This window comes from Oncorhynchus masou, chromosome 8, assembly GCF_036934945.1.
Source record: "Oncorhynchus masou masou isolate Uvic2021 chromosome 8, UVic_Omas_1.1, whole genome shotgun sequence".
NCBI lineage: Eukaryota > Metazoa > Chordata > Actinopteri > Salmoniformes > Salmonidae > Oncorhynchus > Oncorhynchus masou.
Window position 1 is genome coordinate 3485742 of NC_088219.1, and position 24934 is coordinate 3510675.

The 24934-nt window shown below is 40.7% G+C and overlaps 1 protein-coding gene across 1 annotated transcript in view; it reads left to right on the forward strand.

The window, feature by feature from the left end:
- Positions 1 to 24934, forward strand: part of LOC135543703 (cell adhesion molecule 2-like) — a 688390-nt gene that overhangs the window by 435789 nt on the left and 227667 nt on the right. The window contains exon 2 of the mRNA XM_064971070.1: positions 2926 to 2952. Coding sequence (XP_064827142.1) covers positions 2926 to 2952 — 27 coding nt within the window. The remainder of the gene's footprint in view (positions 1 to 2925; positions 2953 to 24934) is intronic.

Sequence of the window (24934 nt, forward strand, 5' to 3'; positions counted from 1 at the left end):
ACCGTCATGACACTCTTATGTAGGTGTCATAACCAGCCATACAATAACTACTGTTGTAGGTTATGACACTCTTATGTAGGTGTTGTAACCAGCCATACAATAACTACTGTTGTAGGTTATGACACTCTTATGTAGGTGTCATAACCAGCCATACAATAACTACTGTTGTATGTTATGTAGGTTATGACACTCTTATGTAGGTGTCATAACCAGCCATACAATAACTACCGTTGTAGGTTATGACACTCTTATGTAGGTGTCGTAACCAGCCATACAATAACTGCTGTTGTAGGTTATGACACTCTTATGTAGGTGTCATAACCAGCCATACAATAACTACTGTTGTAGGTTTTGACTCTTATGTAGGTGTCATAACCAGCCATAGATTCTCCTGCAGGTTTTTACGCAAACAAACAAAAATATTTTCCAAACACTCTGTTAAACAACTGTTTTGAATAAATATTCTGCAGAAAGAATGACACCTTGAGTTTATTTGGTTTATTGAACTACAGTAAGTGAAGTGGATTTACACTTGATAATGGAATTACATCATGGGTCCCTGAACTGTGCAACACACTAGTGTATAGTTATGGATATGATTGTCATTCTCCTCAACTTTCTTTAGACGAGGGAGAGACATTTGAAAATCATTTTAAGATATGTGGGTTTTTGGTAATGGATTTACAAGGCACAAGGCAATATTTCTTAAATTCACAGAAGGTAAAAAATAAAATCCAACACTAAAAATATGTCTTGATATTAGTTAATTTTACTGTGTTGATATTAGTTAATATTAGTTGATATTAGTTAATTATCCTGCATTTATATTAGTTGATAAGAGAGAGAGAGAGAGAGAGGGGGAGAGAGGGGGGGAGAGAAAAAGAGAGAGAGAGACGAAGAGGGGGAGAAAGAGAGAGAGAGAGAAAGAGAGAGAGACAAAGAGGGGGAGAAAGAGAGAGAGAGAGAGAGAGGGAGAGAGAGAGAGGGGGAGAGAGAGAGGGAGAGAGAAGAAGAGGGGGAGAAAGAGAGAGAGAAAGAGAGACGAAGAGGGGTGGAGAGACAGAGGGGGAGAGACAAAGAGGGGGAGAAAGAGAGAGAGACGGAGAGACAGAGAAAGAGAGAGAGAGAGGGAGTGAGAGAGATAGAGAGAAAGAGAGAGAGACGAAGAGGGGGGGAAAGAGAGAGAGATAGAGACGAAGAGGGGGAGAAAGAGAGACAGAGAGAGAGAGAAAGAGAGATACGAAGAGGGGGAGAGAGAGAGAGAGAGAGAGAGAGAGAGAAGAAGAGGGGGAGAAAGAGAGAGAGACAGGGGGGAGACTTTTCCAAGTTTTACTTTTGATAATTTACTACAAGGGTAAAAATATGTTTTACATTGTTGTTTTTTCTCCAATCTATATGTTTCCCCATTGTTAGGTTGTTCTCTACACTACATACAGATGGGCAGCATTTGTGTTACATGTATTTGAAATGTATTTAATGTATTGTATTTAAACTACTTCTGAGTATGTTGTATTGTACTGGTCTGAACAACACCCCAATATATTTTAGAACAGGATATTTTCAAAGCTGTAATTTTGATTTTCAAAATACTTTTCTATACCATTTCTTTAAAGCTGTTCACAACTTCGTGGTCCCCTTTCACCCTACATTGGTATCAAAAGTCTGATGGCACTATGGTGTGAGAAGAGCGGCTGCCACATTAATCAAATATAAAGGTGTATTTTAAGAATGAAGAATTGCAAAGCATGCTGAGTGTTATGCTAATTGAGCCCCGCCCCAAAACTAAGGCGTAGATAACGTAACTGTAACCATTACTGAGAATGTTGTTGTTGTCTGGCCAACTACTTGCAAATGTATTTTAAACTACAAAATTCATGTTTTTTTTTGTTTTGTTTGATACATTGGTTTTATTTATTTAATTGCTCATCCCTGACTACACAAACCCGAACGAACACGTTAATATTTCACAGTCTGATTTCAAGATGATCCGTTGCCTTAAACAATGCAAGTGGAAGAGCTTCGGTATAATGGTCTTGATTGGCAGTGAAATAAGTGTGTGTCTAATTGGCACCGGGAGAGAGTTTGTCACGCGGGTAATCAGTCGTGATTCAGGAGGTACGGTACGGTAACGGGACACTAGATCTGCACTCTATTTCATGTCGGAGGGGCGTGCATGTTTAAGGTGCCCGCGTTTAAACTACTCAAATGTAAGATATACGGATGATTTTGCGGGACAATGTAGCCTACATGAATAAAATAAAAAAATGTGCCAGTTGGCAAGAAAGCGAGGCCTGCGTTTTTCTTATAGAAAATGTTTTCTAAGAATCAATCATTCTTACTAAGAAAGGTTATCTTCTGACGACTTTGTTTCTGTTGATATTCAACTTCAGAGAATGTATGGTTGCCGTAGAAACATTAAAACAAGGCACGAGTCAGGAAACACTTAATTCCTACATTGTATCTAACTATAACAGCAGTGTTTATATCAAGACATTGTGGCCACCTTAACCCAACACCTGGTGCCTCCGTCAGTAGGTTCAGATCCCTTGGCGTAATGGCGAACTGTGTTTGGGGTAGACTGTTGTTGTGCCTTCAGTTTTTCGCTATAGAGTAGCAGCAACTAATGTGTATTCTCTCCCTCATATCTCCGGAAAGTACTGGTCATGCTGTCTTTCCTCGAGACACATCGATCTAACCTATTGTTCTCTCCTCTTGTCTTATTTCCTCTTTCATTTTCCGTTTTCCTCTTTCCATCTCCTCCTCTTCATCCTCCTCTTTCCATCTCCTCCTCTACATCCTCCTCTTTCCATCTCCTCCTCTTCATCCTCCTCTTTCCATCTCCTCCTCTTCATCCTCCTCTTTCCATCTCCTCCTCTTCATCCTCCTCTTTTCCCGCTTCTTTGCTTTTGTCGGTGGCTCCTGCAGTGACGGCACAGAAAAGCACATTGAGAGGTGAGTTGGTGGATCGTCTCCTCCTCCGCTCTAGCTGTTCTGCTGGAGTTTCTCTATTATACCTTGTATATGTTAACTGTTCTACAAGTCTTCTATACTAGTTACTATAGTTCCTAAATATATGTTAACTGTTCTACAAGTTTTCTATACTAGTTACTATAGTTCCTAATATACGTTAGCTGTTCTACAAGTCTTCTATACTAGTTACTATAGTTCCTAAATACGTTAGCTGTTCTACAAGTCTTCTATACTAGTTACTATAGTTCCTAAATATATGTTAGCTGTTCTACAAGTCTTCTATTCTAGTTACTATAGTTCCTAAATATATGTTAACTGTTCTACAAGTCTTCTATACTAGTTACTATAGTTCCTAATATGTTAGCTGTTCTACAAGTCTTCTATACTAGTTACTATAGTTCCTAATATATGTTAGCTGTTCTACAAGTCTTCTATACTAGTTACTATAGTTCCTAATATGTTAGCTGTTCTACAAGTCTTCTATTCTAGTTACTATAGTTCCTAAATATATGTTAGCTGTTCTACAAGTCTTCTATACTAGTTACTATAGTTCCTAATATATGTTAGCTGTTCTACAAGTCTTCTATACTAGTTACTATAGTTCCTAAATACGTTAGCTGTTCTACAAGTCTTCTATACTAGTTACTATAGTTCCTAAATATATGTTAGCTGTTCTACAAGTCTTCTATACTAGTTACTATAGTTCCTAATATATGTTAGCTGTTCTACAAGTCTTCTATACTAGTTACTATAGTTCCTAATATGTTAGCTGTTCTACAAGTCTTCTATACTAGTTACTATAGTTCCTAAATATATGTTAACTGTTCTACAAGTCTTCTATACTAGTTGTTAGTTGTATTTTTTTGCCCTGTAGATGTTGCGTTGTTAGTTATATTCTCTAGTCTGTGTTGTGAGTAGTCAGTGGTTATGTTGTTTTATCTGGGATTGTTGTTTTGTCGGTAGATGGCAATGGTGTTATATTGATGTATTAGCCTGTTGTATTATTTTGTCTCTAACGTAGGTGGTTGTATGCAAGTATATTATCTCCCATGTGGGGTTTAACGTTGGCTTTCTTGGAGAAATATCTGAGACACACACAAACAATGAGAGCGAGAGAGGGATAACCCACACATTGATGTAGTGCTGTTGCTGGAAAATGTTTTAATCTATAATTTTTTTTATTTAATTAGGCAAGTTAGTTAAGAACAAATTCTTATTACAATGACTGCCTACCCCCTGGCCAAACCCTAACCCGGATGACGCCGGACCAATTGTGCATCGCCCTATGGGACTCTCGATCACGGCCGTTCGTGATACAGCCTGGAATCGAACCAGGGTCTGTAGTGACGCCACTAGTACTGAGATGCAGTGCCTTTAGACCGCTGCGTCACTCCGGAGCCTCCAATGTATCCTGTATCAGTTCTCTGATCAGCATAAATCCAGACAGGCCTTTTCCTCCAATCAGAGAGGAGAACACACAAACAAACAAACACAGTCGTTAAACAATTGAGTGAGTGGAGAGGACTTGTACTTGTCTCAGTGATCTACAGACTGTCTCCCATTAAGGAAGGAATGGATTTCCTATAGAGACGTATGAGAGTAATGATAGCAGGACCGCGGTGTGTGTGTGCAGTTTTCTGTGATTCCTAAAGCAGTGAGAAACAAGACGGTGACTATTTATAGCTCATATGACGCTTTTGACAGATCTAACATGTGACATCACTAACAGGAAGGAGAGGCAGTCCGTAAATGAGCCTGAAGAAATTTCATATTAAATTAAAAAAATATATATGTATGTATTTGTCACATGCGCCGAATTCAACAGGTGTAGTAGACCTTACAGTGAAATGCTGAATACAACAGGTGTAGTAGATCTTACAGTGAAATGCTGAATACAACAGGTGTAGTAGACCTTACAGTGAAATGCTGAATACAACAGGTGTAGTAGACCTTACAGTGAAATGCTGAATACAACAGGTGTAGTAGACCTTACAGTGAAATGCTGAATACAACAGGTGTAGTAGACCTTACAGTGAAATGCTGAATACAACAGGTGTAGTAGACCTTACAGTGAAATGCTGAATACAACAGGTGTAGTAGACATTACAGTGAAATGCTGAATACAACAGGTGTAGTAGATCTTACAGTGAAATGCTGAATACAACAGGTGTAGTAGACCTTACAGTGAAATGCTGAATACAACAGGTGTAGTAGACCTTACAGTGAAATGCTGAATACAACAGGTGTAGTAGACCTTACAGTGAAATGCTGAATACAACAGGTGTAGTAGACCTTACAGTGAAATGCTGAATACAACAGGTGTAGTAGACCTTACAGTGAAATGCTGAATACAACAGGTGTAGTAGACCTTACAGTGAAATGCTGAAGACAACAGGTGTAGTAGACCTTACAGTGAAATGCTGAAGACAACAGGTGTAGTAGACCTTACAGTGAAATGCTGAATACAACAGCTGTAGTAGACCTTACAGTGAAATGCTGAATACAACAGGTGTAGTAGACCTCACAGTGAAATGCTGAATACCACAGGTATAGTAGACCCCACAGTGAAATGCTGAATACAACAGGTGTAGTAGACCTTACAGTGAAATGCTGAATACAACAGGTGTAGTAGACCTTACAGTGAAATGCTGAAGACAACAGGTGTAGTAGACCTTACAGTGAAATGCTGAATACAACAGCTGTAGTAGACCTTACAGTGAAATGCTGAATACAACAGGTGTAGTAGACCTCACAGTGAAATGCTGAATACAACAGGTGTAGTAGACCTCACAGTGAAATGCTGAATACAACAGGTGTAGTAGACCTCACAGTGAAATGCTGAATACAACAGGTGTAGTAGACCCCACAGTGAAATGCTGAATACAACAGGTGTAGTAGACCTTACAGTGAAATGCTGAATACAACAGGTGTAGTAGACCTCACAGTGAAATGCTGAATACAACAGGTGTAGTAGACCCCACAGTGAAATGCTGAATACAACAGGTGTAGTAGACCTTACAGTGAAATGTTGAATACAACAGGTGTAGTAGACATTACAGTGAAATGCTGAATACAACAGGTGTAGTAGACCTTACAGTGAAATGCTGAATACAACAGGTGTAGTAGACCTCACAGTGAAATGCTGAATACAACAGGTGTAGTAGACCTCACAGTGAAATGCTGAATACCACAGGTGTAGTAGACCTTACAGTGAAATGCTGAATACAACAGGTGTAGTAGACCTTACAGTGAAATGCTGAATACAACAGGTGTAGTAGACCTTACAGTGAAATGCTGAATACAACAGGTGTAGTAGACCTTATAGTGAAATGCTGAATACAACAGCTGTAGTAGACCTTACCGTGAAATGCTGAATACAACAGGTGTAGTAGACCTCACAGTGAAATGCTGAATACAACAGGTGTAGTAGACCTCACAGTGAAATGCTGAATACCACAGGTGTAGTAGACATTACAGTGAAATGCTGAATACAACAGGTGTAGTAGACCTTACAGTGAAATGCTGAATACAACAGCTGTAGTAGACCTTACAGTGAAATGCTGAATACAACAGGTGTAGTAGACCTCACAGTGAAATGCTGAATACAACAGGTATAGTAGACCCCACAGTGAAATGCTGAATACAACAGGTGTAGTAGACCTTACAGTGAAATGCTGAATACAACAGGTGTAGTAGACCTTACAGTGAAATGCTGAATACAACAGGTGTAGTAGACCTTACAGTGAAATGCTGAAGACAACAGGTATAGTAGACCTTACAGTGAAATGCTGAAGACAACAGGTGTAGTAGACCTTACAGTGAACTGCTGAAGACAACAGGTGTAGTAGACCTTACAGTGAAATGCTGAATACAACAGGTGTAGTAGACCTTACAGTGAAATGCTGAATACAACAGGTGTAGTAGACCTTACAGTGAAATGCTGAATACAACAGGTGTAGTAGACCTTATAGTGAAATGCTGAATACAACAGGTGTAGTAGACCTTACAGTGAAATGCTGAATACAACAGGTGTAGTAGACCTTACAGTGAAATGCTGAATACAACAGGTGTAGTAGACCTTACAGTGAAATGCTGAAGACAACAGGTGTAGTAGACCTTACAGTGAAATGCTGAATACAACAGGTGTAGTAGACCTCACAGTGAAATGCTGAATACAACAGCTATAGTAGACCTTACAGTGAAATGCTGAATACAACAGGTGTAGTAGTCCTTATAGTGAAATGCTGAATACAACAGGTGTAGTAGATCTTACAGTGAAATGCTGAATTCAACAGGTGTAGTAGACCTTACAGTGAAATGCTGAATACAACAGGTGTAGTAGACCTTACAGTGAAATGCTGAAGACAACAGGTGTAGTAGACCTCACAGTGAAATGCTGAATACAACAGGTGTAGTTGACCTTACAGTGAAATGCTGAATACAACAGGTGTAGTAGACCTTGCAGTGAAATGCTGAATACAACAGGTGTAGTAGACCTTGCAGTGAAATGCTGAATACAACAGGTGTAGTAGACCTTACAGTGAAATGCTGAAGACAACAGGTGTAGTAGACCTTACAGTGAAATGCTGAATACAACAGGTGTAGTAGACCTTGCAGTGAAATGCTGAATACAACAGGTGTAGTAGACCTTACAGTGAAATGCTTACGCCCCTAACCAACAATGACCGAGAGAAGTATGTTTGACCTTTGTTTAACTAGGCAACTCAGTTAATAACAAATTCTTATTTACAATGATGGCCTACCCTGGCCAAACACAGACGACGCTGGGCCAATTGTGTGCTGCCCAATGAGACTCCCAATCACAGCCAAATGTGCTACAGCCTGGATTCGATCCAGAGACTGTAGTGATGCCTCTTGCACTGAGATGCAGTGCCCTAGACCACTGCGTCACTCGGGAGCCCAAATGTACTGGGCAGTATGCTCTACCCTCTGTAGTGCCTTGCGGTCGGAGGCCGGGGAGATGCCATACCAGGCAGTGATATAACCAGTCAGGATGCTCTCGATGGTGCAGCTGTAGAACCTTTTGAGGATCTCAGGACCCATGACAAATCTTTTCAGTCTCCTGAGGGGGAATAGGTTTTGTCGTGCCCTATTCACGACTGTCTTGGTGTGCTTGGACCATGTTAGTTTGTTGGTGATGTGGACACCAAGGAACTTGAAGCTCTCAACCTGCTCCACTGCATCCCTGCCGATGAGAAGGGGGACGTGCTCGGTCCTCTTTTTCCTGTAGTCCACAATCATCTCCTTTGTCTTGATCACGTTGAGGGAGAGGTTGTTGTCCTGGCACCACACGACCAGGTCTATGACCTCCTTCCTATAGACTATCTCGTCGTTGTCAGTGACAACAGTGTGTCATCAGTGACCCTGTTGTGTCATCGGCAAACTTAATGATGGTGTTGGAGTCATGCCTGACCATACAGTCATGTGTGAACAGGGAGTACAGGAGGGGACTGAACACATACCCCTGAGGGGCCCCTGTGTTGAGGATCAGCGTGGCGGATGTGTTGTTACCTACCCTTACCACCTGGGGGTGGCCGGTCAGGATGTCCAGGATCCAGCTGCAGAGGGAGGTGTTTAGTCCCAGAGTCCGTAGCTTAGTGATGAGCTTTGAGGGCATTGTGGTGTTGAACGCTGAGCTGTAGTAAATTAATAGCATTATCACATAGGTGTTCCTTTTGTCCAGGTGTGAAAGGGCACTTTGGAGTGTAATAGAGATTGCATCATCTGTGGTTCTGTTTGGGCGGTTTGGGATAATGTTGTTGATGTGCGCCATGACCAGCCTTTTAAAGCACTTCATAGCTACAGATGTGAGTGCTATGGGTCGGTAGTCATTTAGGCAGGTTACCTTAGTGTTCTTGAGCACAGGGACTATGGTGGTCTGCTTAAAACATTTTAGTATTACAGACTCAGACAGAGAGAGGATGATAATGTCAGTGAAGAGAAGACACTTGCCAGTTGGTCAGCGCATGCTCGGAGTACACGTCCTGGTAATCCGTCTGTCCCTGCGGCCTTGTAAATGTTGACCTGTTTAAAAGTCTCACATCGGCTACGGTGAGCTTGATCACACAGTCTTTTGGAACAGCTGGTGCTCTCATGCATGTTTCAGTGTTATTTGCCTCGAAGCGAGCATAGAGGTATTTTAGCTCGTCTGGTAGGCTCGTGTCTCTGGGCAGCTCGTGGCTGTGCTTCCCTTTGTATTCTGTAATAGTTTGAAAGCCCTACTACATCCGACATGCATCGGAGCCGGTGTAGTACGATTCGATCTTAGTCCTGCACTCTTTGCCTGTTTGATGGTTCATCAGAGGACATAGCGGGATTTCTTATAAGCTTCCGGGTTAGAGTCCCGCTCCTTGAAAGCGGTAGCTCTACCCTTTTTCTCAGTGTGGATGTTGCCTGTAATCCATGGCTTCTGGTTGGGGTATGTACGTACGTTCACTGTGGGGATGACGTCATCGTTGCAATTATTGATGAAGCCAGTGACTGATGTGGTGTATTCCTCAATGTTATCGGAAGAATCCCGGAACATGTTTCAGTCTGCGATAGGAAAACAGTCCTATAGTTTAGCATTTGCTTCATCTGACCACTTGTTTATTAACCAAGTCACTGGTGCTTTCTGCTTTAGTTGTTGCTTGTAAGCAAGAATTATGCTCAGATTTGCCGAATGGAGGGTGAGGGAGAGCTTTGTACGCGTCTCTGTGTGTGGAGTAAAGGTGATCTAGAGTTTCTCTCCCCTCTGGTTGCACATTTAACATGCTGGTAGAAATTAGGTAAAACAGATTTATGTTTCCCTGCATTGAAGTCCCCGGCCACGAGGAGCGCCACTTCTGGGTGAGCGTTTTCCTGTTTGCTTTTGGCCGTATACAGATCATTGAGTGCAGTCTTAGTGTCAGCATCGTTTTGTGGTGATAAACAGACAGCTACGAAGAATATAGATGAAAACTGTCTTGGTAGATAGTGTGGTCTACAGTACAACCCCACACACCTAGAGACTGTTATTAGCATGATAGTATACCCCACACACCTAGAGACTGTTATCAGCATGATAGTATACCCCACACACCTAGAGACTGTTATCAGCATGATAGTATACCCCACACACCTAGAGACTGTTATCAGCATGATAGTATACCCCACACACCTAGAGACTGCTATCAGTATCCTAGTATACCCCACACACCTAGAGACTGTTATCAGCATGATAGTATACCCCACACACCTAGAGACTGTTATCAGCATGATAGTATACCCCACACACCTAGAGACTGTTATTAGCATGATAGTATACCCCACACACCTAGAGACTGTTATCAGCATGATAGTATACCCCACACACCTAGAGACTGTTATCAGCATGATAGTATACCCCACACACCTAGAGACTGTTATTAGCATGATAGTATACCCCACACACCTAGAGACTGTTATCAGCATGATAGTATACCCCACACACCTAGAGACTGTTATCAGCATGATAGTATACCCCACACACCTAGAGACTGTTATTAGCATGATAGTATACCCCACACACCTAGAGACTGTTATTAGCATGATAGTATACCCCACACACCTAGAGACTGTTATCAGCATGATAGTATACCCCACACACCTAGAGACTGTTATCAGCATGATAGTATACCCCACACACCTAGAGACTGCTATCAGTATCCTAGTTTACGCTTCAAAATACACTTTACACTATTCGTAGGGCTGTTTGTATAGCTCCATGGCTAAGTGTTAATGTCGGGGTGGAGATCCCCTTTACTCTTTGACGTGTTGGTGTTCTATCTAGCTGTAAAAGTCTGTTTAATAATGCAATGCAATTAGTCTGGTAAATACACACCTAATAGACCAACAGAAGATCTGTCCCAAATGGTATCCTATTCCCTATATAGTGCACTACTTTAGACCAGAGCCCTATGGAACCCTATCCCCTATATAGTGCACTACTTTAGACAAGAGCTACAGCATATATAATTATTATATAAGTGCAGTATATAGGGAATAGGGTGACATAGGGCTCTGGTCTAAAGTAGTGCACTATATAGGGAATAGGGTTACATAGGGCTCTGGTCTAAAGTAGTGCAGTATATAGGGAATAGGGTGCCATAGGTCTCTGGTCTAAGGTAGTGCACTATATAGGGAATAGGGTGCCATAGGTCTCTGGTCTAAAGTAGTGCACTATATAGGGAACAGGGTGCCATAGGTCTCTGGTCTAAAGTTGTGCACTATATAGGGAATAGGGTGCCATAGGACTCTGGTCTAAAGTAGTGCACTATATAGGGAATAGGTTGCCGTAGGGCTCTGGTCTAAAGTAGTGCACTATATAGGGACTAGGGTGCCATAGAACTCTGGCCTAAAGTAGTGCACTACATAGGGAACAGGGTGCCATAGGTCTCTGGTCTAAAGTAGTGCACTATATAGGGAATAGGGTGCCATAGGACTCTGGTCTAAAGTAGTGCACTATATAGGGAATAGGGTGCCATAGGACTCTGGTCTAAAGTAGTGCACTATATAGGGAATAGGTTGCCGTAGGGCTCTGGTCTAAAGTAGTGCACTATATAGGGACTAGGGTGCCATAGAACTCTGGTCTAAAGTAGTGCACTACATAGGGAACAGGGTGCCATAGGTCTCTGGTCTAAAGTAGTGCACTATATAGGGAATAGGGTGCCATAGGACTCTGGTCTAAAGTAGTGCACTATATAGGGAATAGGTTGCCGTAGGTCTCTGGTCTAAAGTAGTGCACTATATAGGGAACAGGGTGCCATAGGACTCTGGTCTAAAGTAGTGCACTATATAGGGAATAGGGTGCCATAGGGCTCTGGTCTAAAGTAGTGTACCATATAGGGAACAGGGTGCCATAGGACTCTGGTCTAAAGTAGTGCACTATATAGGGAATAGGGTGCCATAGGGCTCTGGTCTAAAGTAGTGTACCATATAGGGAACAGGGTGCCATAGGGCTCTGGTCTAAAGTAGTGCACTATATAGGGAACAGGGTTTAATTGTTTTGTATAATGAGTTATTGTATCAGGATCCTCATGAGTAAGACATTAGTGTCACTAATTGTACAGGGGTCTGACACATAATGATACCTGACAGACAAAAGACTCACATACAATTTACATGTGTTTAAAAACATTCACATGTAGTGTCAATCAGTTACAGATACATGTCAGTAACACATATCAGTACAACATGTCAGTACAACATATCAATACATACACACAACATATCAGTACATACACACAACATATCAGTACAACATGTCAGTACAACATATCAGTACAACATGTCAGTACAACATATCAATACATACACGCAACATATCAGTACATATACACAACATATCAGTACATACACACAACATATCAATACAACATAGCAGTAAATACACACAACATATCAGTACAACATATCAGTACATACACACAACATATCAGTACATACACACAACATATCAGTACATACACACAACATGTCAGTACAACATATCAGTACATACACACAACATGTCAGTACAACATATCAGTACATACACACAACATGTCAGTACAACATATCAGTACATACACACAACATATCAGTACATACACACAACATATCAGTACAACATATCAGTACAACATATCAGTACATACACACAACATATCAGTACAACATATCAGTACAACATATCAGTACATACACACAACATATCAGTACAACATATCAGTACAACATATCAGTACATACATGCAACATGTCAGTACAATATATCAGTACATACACACAACATGTCAGTACAACATATCAGTACATACACACAACATATCAGTACAACATATCAGTACATACACACAACATATCAGTACAACATATCAGTACATACACACAACATATCAGTACATACACACAACATATCACTACATACACACAACATATCAGTACATACACACAACATGTCAGTACAACATATCAGTACATACACACAACATGTCAGTACAACATATCAGTACATACACACAACATGTCAGTACAACATATCAGTACATACACACAACATGTCAGTACAACATATCAGTACATACACACAACATGTCAGTACAACACATCAGTACATACACACAACATGTCAGTACAACACATCAGTACATACACACAACATGTCAGTACAACACATCAGTACATACACACAACATGTCAGTACAACACATCAGTACATACACACAACATGTCAGTACAACACATCAGTACATACACACAACATGTCAGTACAACACATCAGTACATACACACAACATATCAGTACATAAACACAACATGTCAGTACAACATATCAGTACATACACACAACATGTCAGTACAAAATATCAGTACATACACACAACATATCAGTATATCATATCAGTACATACACACAACATATCAGTATATCATATCAGTACATACACACAACATATCAGTAGAACATATCAGTACATACACACAACATATCAGTATATCATATCAGTACATACACACAACATATCAGTACATACACACAACATATCAGTAGAACATATCAGTACATACACACAACATATCAGTACAACATATCAGTACATACACACAACATATCAGTACAACATATCAGTACATACACACAACATATCAGTACATACACACAACATATCAGTACATACACACAACATATCAGTACATACACACAACATGTCAGTACAACATATCAGTACATACACACAACATATCAGTACAACATGTCAGTACATAGACACAACATAGCAGTACAACATGTCAGTACATACACACAACATATCAGTATATCATATCAGTACATACACACAACATATCAGTACAAAATATCAGTACATACACACAACATATCAGTACATACACACAACATGTCAGTACAACACATCAGTACATACACACAACATGTCAGTACAACACATCAGTACATACACACAACATGTCAGTACAACACATCAGTGCATACACACAACATGTCAGTACAACACATCAGTACATACACACAACATGTCAGTACAACACATCAGTACATACACACAACATGTCAGTACAACACATCAGTACATACACACAACATGTCAGTACAACATATCAGTACATAAACACAACATGTCAGTACAACATATCAGTACATACACACAACATGTCAGTACAAAATATCAGTACATACACACAACATATCAGTATATCATATCAGTACATACACACAACATATCAGTATATCATATCAGTACATACACTCAACATATCAGTACATACACACAACATATCAGTAGAACATATCAGTACATACACACAACATATCAGTACAACATATCAGTACATACACACTACATAGCAGTACAACATATCAGTACATACACACAACATATCAGTACATACACACAACATATCAGTACATACACACAACATATCAGTACATACACACAACATGTCAGTACAACATATCAGTACATACACACAACATATCAGTACAACATGTCAGTACATAGACACAACATAGCAGTACAACATGTCAGTACATACACACAACATATCAGTACAACATGTCAGTACATACACACAACATGTCAGTACAACATATCAGTACATACACACAACATGTCAGTACAAAATATCAGTACATACACACAACATATCAGTATATCATATCAGTACATACACACAACACATCAGTATATCATATCAGTACATACACACAACATATCAGTACATACACACAACATATCAGTAGAACATATCAGTACATACACACAACATATCAGTATATCATATCAGTACATACACACAACATATCAGTACATACACACAACATATCAGTAGAACATATCAGTACATACACACAACATATCAGTACAACATATCAGTACATACACACAACATATCAGTACAACATATCAGTACATACACACAACATATCAGTACATACACACAACATATCAGTACATACACACAACATATCAGTACATACACACAACATGTCAGTACAACATATCAGTACATACACACAACATATCAGTACAACATGTCAGTACATAGACACAACATAGCAGTACAACATGTCAGTACATACACACAACATATCAGTACAACATGTCAGTACATACACACAACATGTCAGTACAACATATCAGTACATACACACAACATATCAGTACAACATATCAGTACATACACACAACATATCAGTACATACACGCAACATATCAGTACATGCACGCAACATATCGGTACAACATATCAGTACATACACACAACATATCAGTACATACATGCAACATATCAGTACATGCACGCAACATATTGGTAAAACATATCAGTACATACACACAACATATCAGTACATACACACAACATATCAGTACATACACACAACATGTCAGTACAACATATCAGTACATACACACAACATGTCAGTACAACATATCAGTACATACACACAACATGTCAGTACAACATATCAGTACATACACACAACATGTCAGTACAACATATCAGTACATACACACAACATGTCAGTACAACACATCAGTACATACACACAACATGTCAGTACAACACATCAGTACATACACACAACATGTCAGTACAACACATCAGTACATACACACAACATGTCAGTACAACACATCAGTACATACACACAACATGTCAGTACAACACATCAGTACATACACACAACATGTCAGTACAACATATCAGTACATAAACACAACATGTCAGTACAACATATCAGTACATACACACAACATGTCAGTACAAAATATCAGTACATACACACAACATATCAGTATATCATATCAGTACATACACACAACATATCAGTATATCATATCAGTACATACACACAACATATCAGTACATACACACAACATATCAGTAGAACATATCAGTACATACACACAACATATCAGTATATCATATCAGTACATACACACAACATAGCAGTACATACACACAACATATCAGTAGAACATATCAGTACATACACACAACATATCAGTACAACATATCAGTACATACACACAACATATCAGTACAACATATCAGTACATACACACAACATATCAGTACATACACACAACATATCAGTACATACACACAACATATCAGTACATACACACAACATGTCAGTACAACATATCAGTACATACACACAACATATCAGTACAACATGTCAGTACATAGACACAACATATCAGTACAACATGTCAGTACATACACACAACATATCAGTACAACATGTCAGTACATACACACAACATGTCAGTACAACATATCAGTACATACACACAACATATCAGTACAACATATCAGTACATACACACAACATATCAGTACATACACGCAACATATCAGTACATGCACGCAACATATCGGTACAACATATCAGTACATACACACAACATATCAGTACATACATGCAACATATCAGTACATGCACGCAACATATCGGTACAACATATCAGTACATACAAACAACATATCAGTACATACACACAACATATCAGTACAACATGTCAGTACATACACACAACATATCAGTACATACCCGCAACATATCATTACATGCACGCAACATATCGGTACAACATATCAGTACATACACATAACATGTCAGTACATACACACAACATGTCAGTACATACACACAACATATCAGTACAACATATCAGTACATACACACAACATATCAGTACATACACGCAACATATCAGTACATGCACACAACATATATGTACAACATGTCAGTACATACACACAACATATCAGTACAACATGTCAGTACACACACACATGTCAGTACATACACACACCATGTCAGTACATACACGCAACATATATGTACAACATGTCAGTACATACACACAACATATCAGTACAACATATCAGTACATACACACAACATATCAGTACAACATGTCAGTACATACACGCAACATGTCAGTACATACACGCAACATATCAGTACATACACACAACATATCAGTACATACACATAACATATCAGTACATACACACAACATATCAGTACAACATATCAGTACATACACACAACATATCAGTACAACATGTCAGTACATACACGCAACATGTCAGTACAACATATCAGTACATACACACAGCATATCAGTACATACACGCAACATATAAGTACATGCACGCAACATATCGGTACAACATATCAGTACATACACACAACATATCAGTACAACATGTCAGTACATACACACAACATATCAGTACAACATATCAGTACATACACACAACATATCAGTACAACATATCAGTACATACACACAACATATCAGTACATACACGCAACATATCAGTACATGCACGCAACATATCGGTACAACATATCAGTACATACACACAACATGTCAGTACATACACACAACATGTCAGTACATACACCCAACATATATGTACAACATGTCAGTACATACACACAACATATCAGTACAACATGTCAGTACACACACACATGTCAGTACATACACACAACATGTCAGTACATACACACAACATATATGTACAACATGTCAGTACATACACACAACATATCAGTACAACATGTCAGTACACACACACATGTCAGTACATACACACAACATGTCAGTACATACACACAACATATATGTACAACATGTCAGTACATACACACAACATAGCAGTATAACATGTCAGTACATACACACAACATGTCAGTACATACACACAACATGTCAGTACATACACACAACATATATGTACAACATGTCAGTACATACACACAACATATCAGTACAACATGTCAGTACATACACACAACATGTCAGTACATACACACAACATGTCAGTACATACACACAACATATCAGTACATACACACATGTCAGTACATACACACAACATGTCAGTACATAGACACAACATGTCAGTACATACACACAACATATATGTACAACATGTCAGTACATACACACAACATATATGTACAACATGTCAGTACATACACACAACATATCAGTACAACATGTTAGTACATACACACAACATATATGTACATACACACAACATGTCAGTACATACACACAACATGTCAGTACATACACACAACATGTCAGTACATACACACAACATGTCAGTACATACACACAACATGGGAACACGGCTTGATAATATAACAGGACCCATTCAACTCTTTCTGTTTCCAATAGATATTGACCCCATTCAATATCAGTAGAAGATACCTGATTACTCTTTAAAAGTGCCTTCCTCACCCTCTTAAATAAGCATGCCCCATTCAAAAAATGTAGAACCAGGAACAGATATAGCCCTTGGTTCACTCCAGACCTGGCTGCCCTTGACCAGCACAAAAACATCCTGTGGCGTACTGCATTAGCATCGAATAGCCCCCCGTGATATGCAACTTTTCAGGGAAGTTAGGAAACAATATACACAGGCAGTTCGGAAAGCGAAGGCTAGCTTTTTCAAACAGAAATGTGCATCCCGTAGCACAAATTCCAAATGGTTCTGGGACACTGTAAAGTCCACGGAGAATAAGAGCACCTCCTCCCAGCTGCCCACTGCACTGTGGCTAGGAAACACTGTCCTATAATTTCAATAAGCATTTTTCTACGGCTGGCCATGCTTTCCACCTGGATACACCCTACCCCGGTCAACAGCTCTGCACCCCCACAGCAACTGGCCCAAGCCTCCCCCATTTCTCCTATACCGAAATCCAGATAGCTGATGTTCTGAAAGAGCTGCAAAATCTTGACCCCTACAAATCAGCTGGGCTAGACAATCTGGACCCTCTCTTTCTAAAATTATCCGCCGCAATTGTTGCAACCCCTATTACCTGCCTGTTCAACCCCTCTTTTGTATCGTCTGAGATCCCCAAACATTAGAAAGCTGCCGCGGTCGTCCCCCTCTTCAAAGGGGGAGACAATCTAGACCCAAACTGCTACAGTGTGTCAAATCGGAGGGCCTGTAGTCTGGACCTCTGGCAGTCTCTATGGGGGTGCCACAGGGTTCAATTGCCCGGCTGACTCTCTTCTCTGTATACATCAATGATGTCGCTCTTGCTGCTGGTGAGTCTCTGATCCACCTCTACGCAGACGACACCATTCTGTATACTTCTGGCCCTTCTTTGGACACTGTGTTAACTAACCTCCAGACGAGCCTCAATGCCATACAATTCTCCTTCCGTGGCCTCCAACTGCTCTTAAATTCAAGTAAAACTAAATGCATGCTCTTCAACCGATCGCTGCCCGCACCTTCCCACCCGCCTAGCATCACTACCCTTGACTACAAATACCTAGGTGTCTGGTTAGACTTTAAACTCTCCTTCCAAACTCTTATTAGGTGTATCCAATCCAAAGTTAAATCTAGAATTGTCTTCCTATTTCACAACAAAGCATCCTTCGCTCATGCTGCCAAACATGCCCTCGTAAAACTGTGACAGTGTGACAGCGTAAAGACGACAGCGTAAAGACGACAGCGTAAAGACGACAGCGTAAAGACGACAGCGTAAAGACGACAGTATACCATGACAGCGTAAAGACGACAGTATACCATGACAGCGTAAAGACGACAGCGTAAAGACGACAGTATACCATGACAGCGTAAAGACGACAGTATACCATGACAGCATAAAGACGACAGTATACCATGACAGCGTAAAGACGACAGTATACCATGACAGCGTAAAGACGACAGTATACCATGACAGCGTAAAGACGACAGTATACCAGGACAGCGTAAAGACGACAGTATACCATGACAGCGTAAAGACGACAGTATACCATGACAGCATAAAGACGACAGTATACCACGACAGTGTAAAGACGACAGCGTAAAGACGACAGCGTAAAGACGACAGTATACCATGACAGCGTAAAGACGACAGCGTAAAGATGACAGCGTAAAGATGACAGCGTAAAGACGACAGTATACCACGACAGCATAAAGACGACAGTATACCATGACAGCGTAAAGACGACAGCGTAAAGACGACAGTATACCATGACAGCATAAAGACGACAGTATACTACGACAGTGTAAAGACGACAGTATACCATGACAGCGTAAAGACGACAGTATACCATGACAGTGTAAAGACGACAGTATACCATGACAGCGTAAAGACGACAGTATACCATGACAGCGTAAAGACGACAGCGTAAAGACGACAGTATACCATGACAGCATAAAGACGACAGTATACCATGACAGCGTAAAGACGACAGTATACCATGACAGCGTAAAGACGACAGCGTAAAGACGACAGTATACCATGACAGCATAAAGACGACAGTATACCATGACAGCATAAAGACGACAGTATACCATGACAGCGTAAAGACGACAGTATACCATGACAGCATAAAGACGACAGTATACCATGACAGCATAAAGACGACAGTATACCATGACAGCATAAAGACGACAGTATACCATGACAGCATAAAGACGACAGTATACCATGACAGCGTAAAGACGACAGTATACCATGACAGCATAAAGACGACAGTATACCCGCGACAGTGTAAAGACGATAGTATACCATGACAGCGTAAAGACGATAGTATACCATGACAGCATAAAGACGACAGTATACCATGACAGCGTAAAGACGATAGTATACCATGACAGCATAAAGACGACAGCGTAAAGACGACAGTATACCATGACAGCGTAAAGACGACAGTATACCATGACAGCGTAAAGACGATAGTATACCATGACAGCATAAAGACGACAGCGTAAAGACGACAGCATAAAGACGACAGTATACCATGACAGCGTAAAGACGACAGTATACCATGACAGCGTAAAGACGACAGTATACCATGACAGCATAAAGACGACAGTATACCAGGACAGCATAAAGACGACAGCGTAAAGACGACAGCGTAAAGACGACAGCATAAAGACGACAGTATACCATGACAGCGTAAAGACGACAGTATACCATGACAGCGTAAAGACGACAGTATACCACGACAGCATAAAGACGACAGTATACCATGACAGCGTAAAGACGACAGTATACCACGACAGCGTAAAGACGACAGTATACCATGACAGCGTAAAGACGACAGTATACCATGACAGCGTAAAGACGACAGTATACCATGACAGCATAAAGACGACAGTATACCATGACAGCGTAAAGACGACAGTATACCATGACAGCGTAAAGACGACAGTATACCATGACAGCGTAAAGACGACAGTATACCATGACAGCGTAAAGACGACAGTGTAAAGACGACAGCGTAAAGACGACAGTATACCGTAAAAAACGACGACAGCATAAAAAAGACGACAGTATACCATGACAGCGTAAAGACGACAGTATACCATGACAGCATAAAGACGACAGTATACCATGACAGCGTAAAGACGACAGTATACCATGACAGCGTAAAGACGACAGTATACCATGACAGCGTAAAGACGACAGTATACCATGACAGCATAAAAGACGACAGTATACCATGACAGCGTAAAGACGACAGTATACCATGACAGCATAAAGACGACAGTATACCATGACAGCGTAAAGACGACAGTATACCATGACAGCATAAAGACGACAGTATACCATGACAGCGTAAAGACGACAGTATACCATGACAGCATAAAGACGACAGTATACCATGACAGCGTAAAGACGACAGTATACCAGGACAGCGTAAAGACGACAGCGTAAAGACGACAGTATACCATGACAGCATAAAGACGACAGTATACCATGACAGCATAAAGACGACAGTATACCATGACAGCATAAAGACGACAGTATACCATGACAGCGTAAAGACGACAGTATACCATGACAGCGTAAAGACGACAGTATACCATGACAGCGTAAAGACGACAGTATACCACGACAGCATAAAGACGACAGTATACCATGACAGCGTAAAGACGACAGTATACCATGACAGCGTAAAGACGACAGCATAAAGACGACAGTATACCATGACAGCATAAAGACGACAGTATACCATGACAGCGTAAAGACGACAGTGTAAAGACGACAGTGTAAAGACGACAGCGTAAAGACGACAGCGTAAAGACGACAGCATAAAGACGACAGTATACCATGACAGCGTAAAGACGACATTATACCATGACAGCATAAAGACGACAGTATACCACGACAGCGTAAAGACGACAGTATACCATGACAGTGTAAAGACGACAGCGTAAAGACGACAGTATACCATGACAGCATAAAGACGACAGTATACCATGACAGCGTAAAGACGACAGTATACCATGACAGCATAAAGACGACAGTATACCATGACAGCATAAAGACGACAGTATACCATGACAGCGTAAAGACGACAGTATACCATGACAGCGTAAAGACGACAGTATACCATGACAGCGTAAAGACGACAGTATACCATGACAGCATAAAGACGACAGTATACCATGACAGCATAAAGACGACAGTATACCATGACAGCATAAAGACGACAGTATACCAGGACAGCGTAAAGACTACAGTATACCATGACAGCGTAAAGACGACAGTATACCATGACAGTGTAAAGACGACAGCGTAAAGACGACAGTATACCAGGACAGCATAAAGACGACAGTATACCATGACAGCGTAAAGACGACAGTGTAAAGACGACAGCGTAAAGACGACAGTATACCATGACAGCATAAAGACGACAGCGTAAAGACGACAGCGTAAAGACGACAGTATACCATGACAGCATAAAGACGACAGTATACCATGACAGTGTAAAGACGACAGTATACCATGACAGCGTAAAGACGACAGTATACCATGACAGCATAAAGACGACAGTATACCACGACAGTGTAAAGACGATAGTATACCATGACAGCGTAAAGACGACAGTATACCATGACAGCATAAAGACGACAGTATACCATGACAGTGTAAAGACGATAGTATACCATGACAGCATAAAGACGACAGTATACCATGACAGCATAAAGACGACAGTATACCAGGACAGCGTAAAGACGACAGTATACCATGACAGTGTAAAGACGACAGCGTAAAGACGACAGTATACCATGACAGCATAAAGACGACAGTATACCATGACAGTGTAAAGACGACAGTATACCATGACAGCATAAAGACGACAGTATACCATGACAGTGTAAAGACGACAGTATACCATGACAGTGTAAAGACGACAGCGTAAAGACGACAGTATACCATGACAGCATAAAGACGACAGTATACCATGACAGTGTAAAGACGACAGTATACCATGACAGTGTAAAGACGACAGCGTAAAGACGACAGTATACCATGACAGCGTAAAGACGACAGTATACCATGACAGCGTAAAGACGACAGTATACCATGACAGCGTAAAGACGACAGTATACCATGACAGCGTAAAGACGACAGTATACCATGACAGCGTAAAGACGACAGCGTAAAGACGACAGTATACCATGACAGCGTAAAGACGACAGTATACCATGACAGCGTAAAGACGACAGTATACCATGACAGCGTAAAGACGACAGTATACCATGACAGTGTAAAGACGACAGCGTAAAGACGACAGTATACCATGACAGCATAAAGACGACAGTATACCAGGACAGCGTAAAGACGACAGTATACCATGACAGCGTAAAGACGACAGTATACCATGACAGCGTAAAGACGACAGTATACCATGACAGCGTAAAGACGACAGTATACCATGACAGCGTAAAGACGACAGTATACCATGACAGCGTAAAGACGACAGTATACCATGACAGCATAAAGACGACAGTATACCACGACAGTGTAAAGACGACAGTATACCATGACAGCGTAAAGACGACAGTATACCATGACAGTGTAAAGACGACAGCGTAAAGACGACAGCGTAAAGACGACAGAATACCATGACAGCGTAAAGACGACAGTATACCATGACAGCGTAAAGACGACAGCGTAAAGACGACAGCGTAAAGACGACAGTATACCATGACAGCGTAAAGACGACAGTATACCATGACAGCGTAAAGACGACAGCGTAAAGACGACAGCGTAAAGACGACAGTATACCATGACAGCGTAAAGACGACAGTATACCATGACAGCATAAAGACGACAGTATACCAGGACAGCGTAAAGACGACAGCGTAAAGACGACAGCGTAAAGACGACAGCGTAAAGACGACAGCGTAAAGACGACAGCGTAAAGACGACAGCGTAAAGACGACAGCGTAAAGACGACAGTATACCATGACAGCGTAAAGACGACAGCGTAAAGACGACAGCGTAAAGACGACAGTATACCATGACAGCGTAAAGACGACAGTATACCATGACAGCGTAAAGACGACAGCGTAAAGACGACAGCGTAAAGACGACAGTATACCATGACAGCGTAAAGACGACAGTATACCATGACAGCGTAAAGACGACAGTATACCAGGACAGCGTAAAGACGACAGTATACCATGACAGCGTAAAGACGACAGTATACCATGACAGCATAAAGACGACAGTATACCATGACAGCATAAAGACGACAGCGTAAAGACGACAGTATACCATGACAGCGTAAAGACGACAGTATACCATGACAGCATAAAGACAACAGTATACCATGACAGCGTAAAGACAACAGTATACCATGACAGCGTAAAGACGACAGTATACCATGACAGCGTAAAGACGACAGTATACCATGACAGCATAAAGACGACAGTATACCAGGACAGCATAAAGACAACAGTATACCAGGACAGCGTAAAGACGACAGTATACCAGGACAGCATAAAGACGACAGTATACCATGACAGCATAAAGACGACAGTATACCATGACAGCATAAAGACGACAGTATACCATGACAGCATAAAGACGACAGTATACCATGACAGCGTAAAGACGACAGTATACCATGACAGCGTAAAGACGACAGCGTAA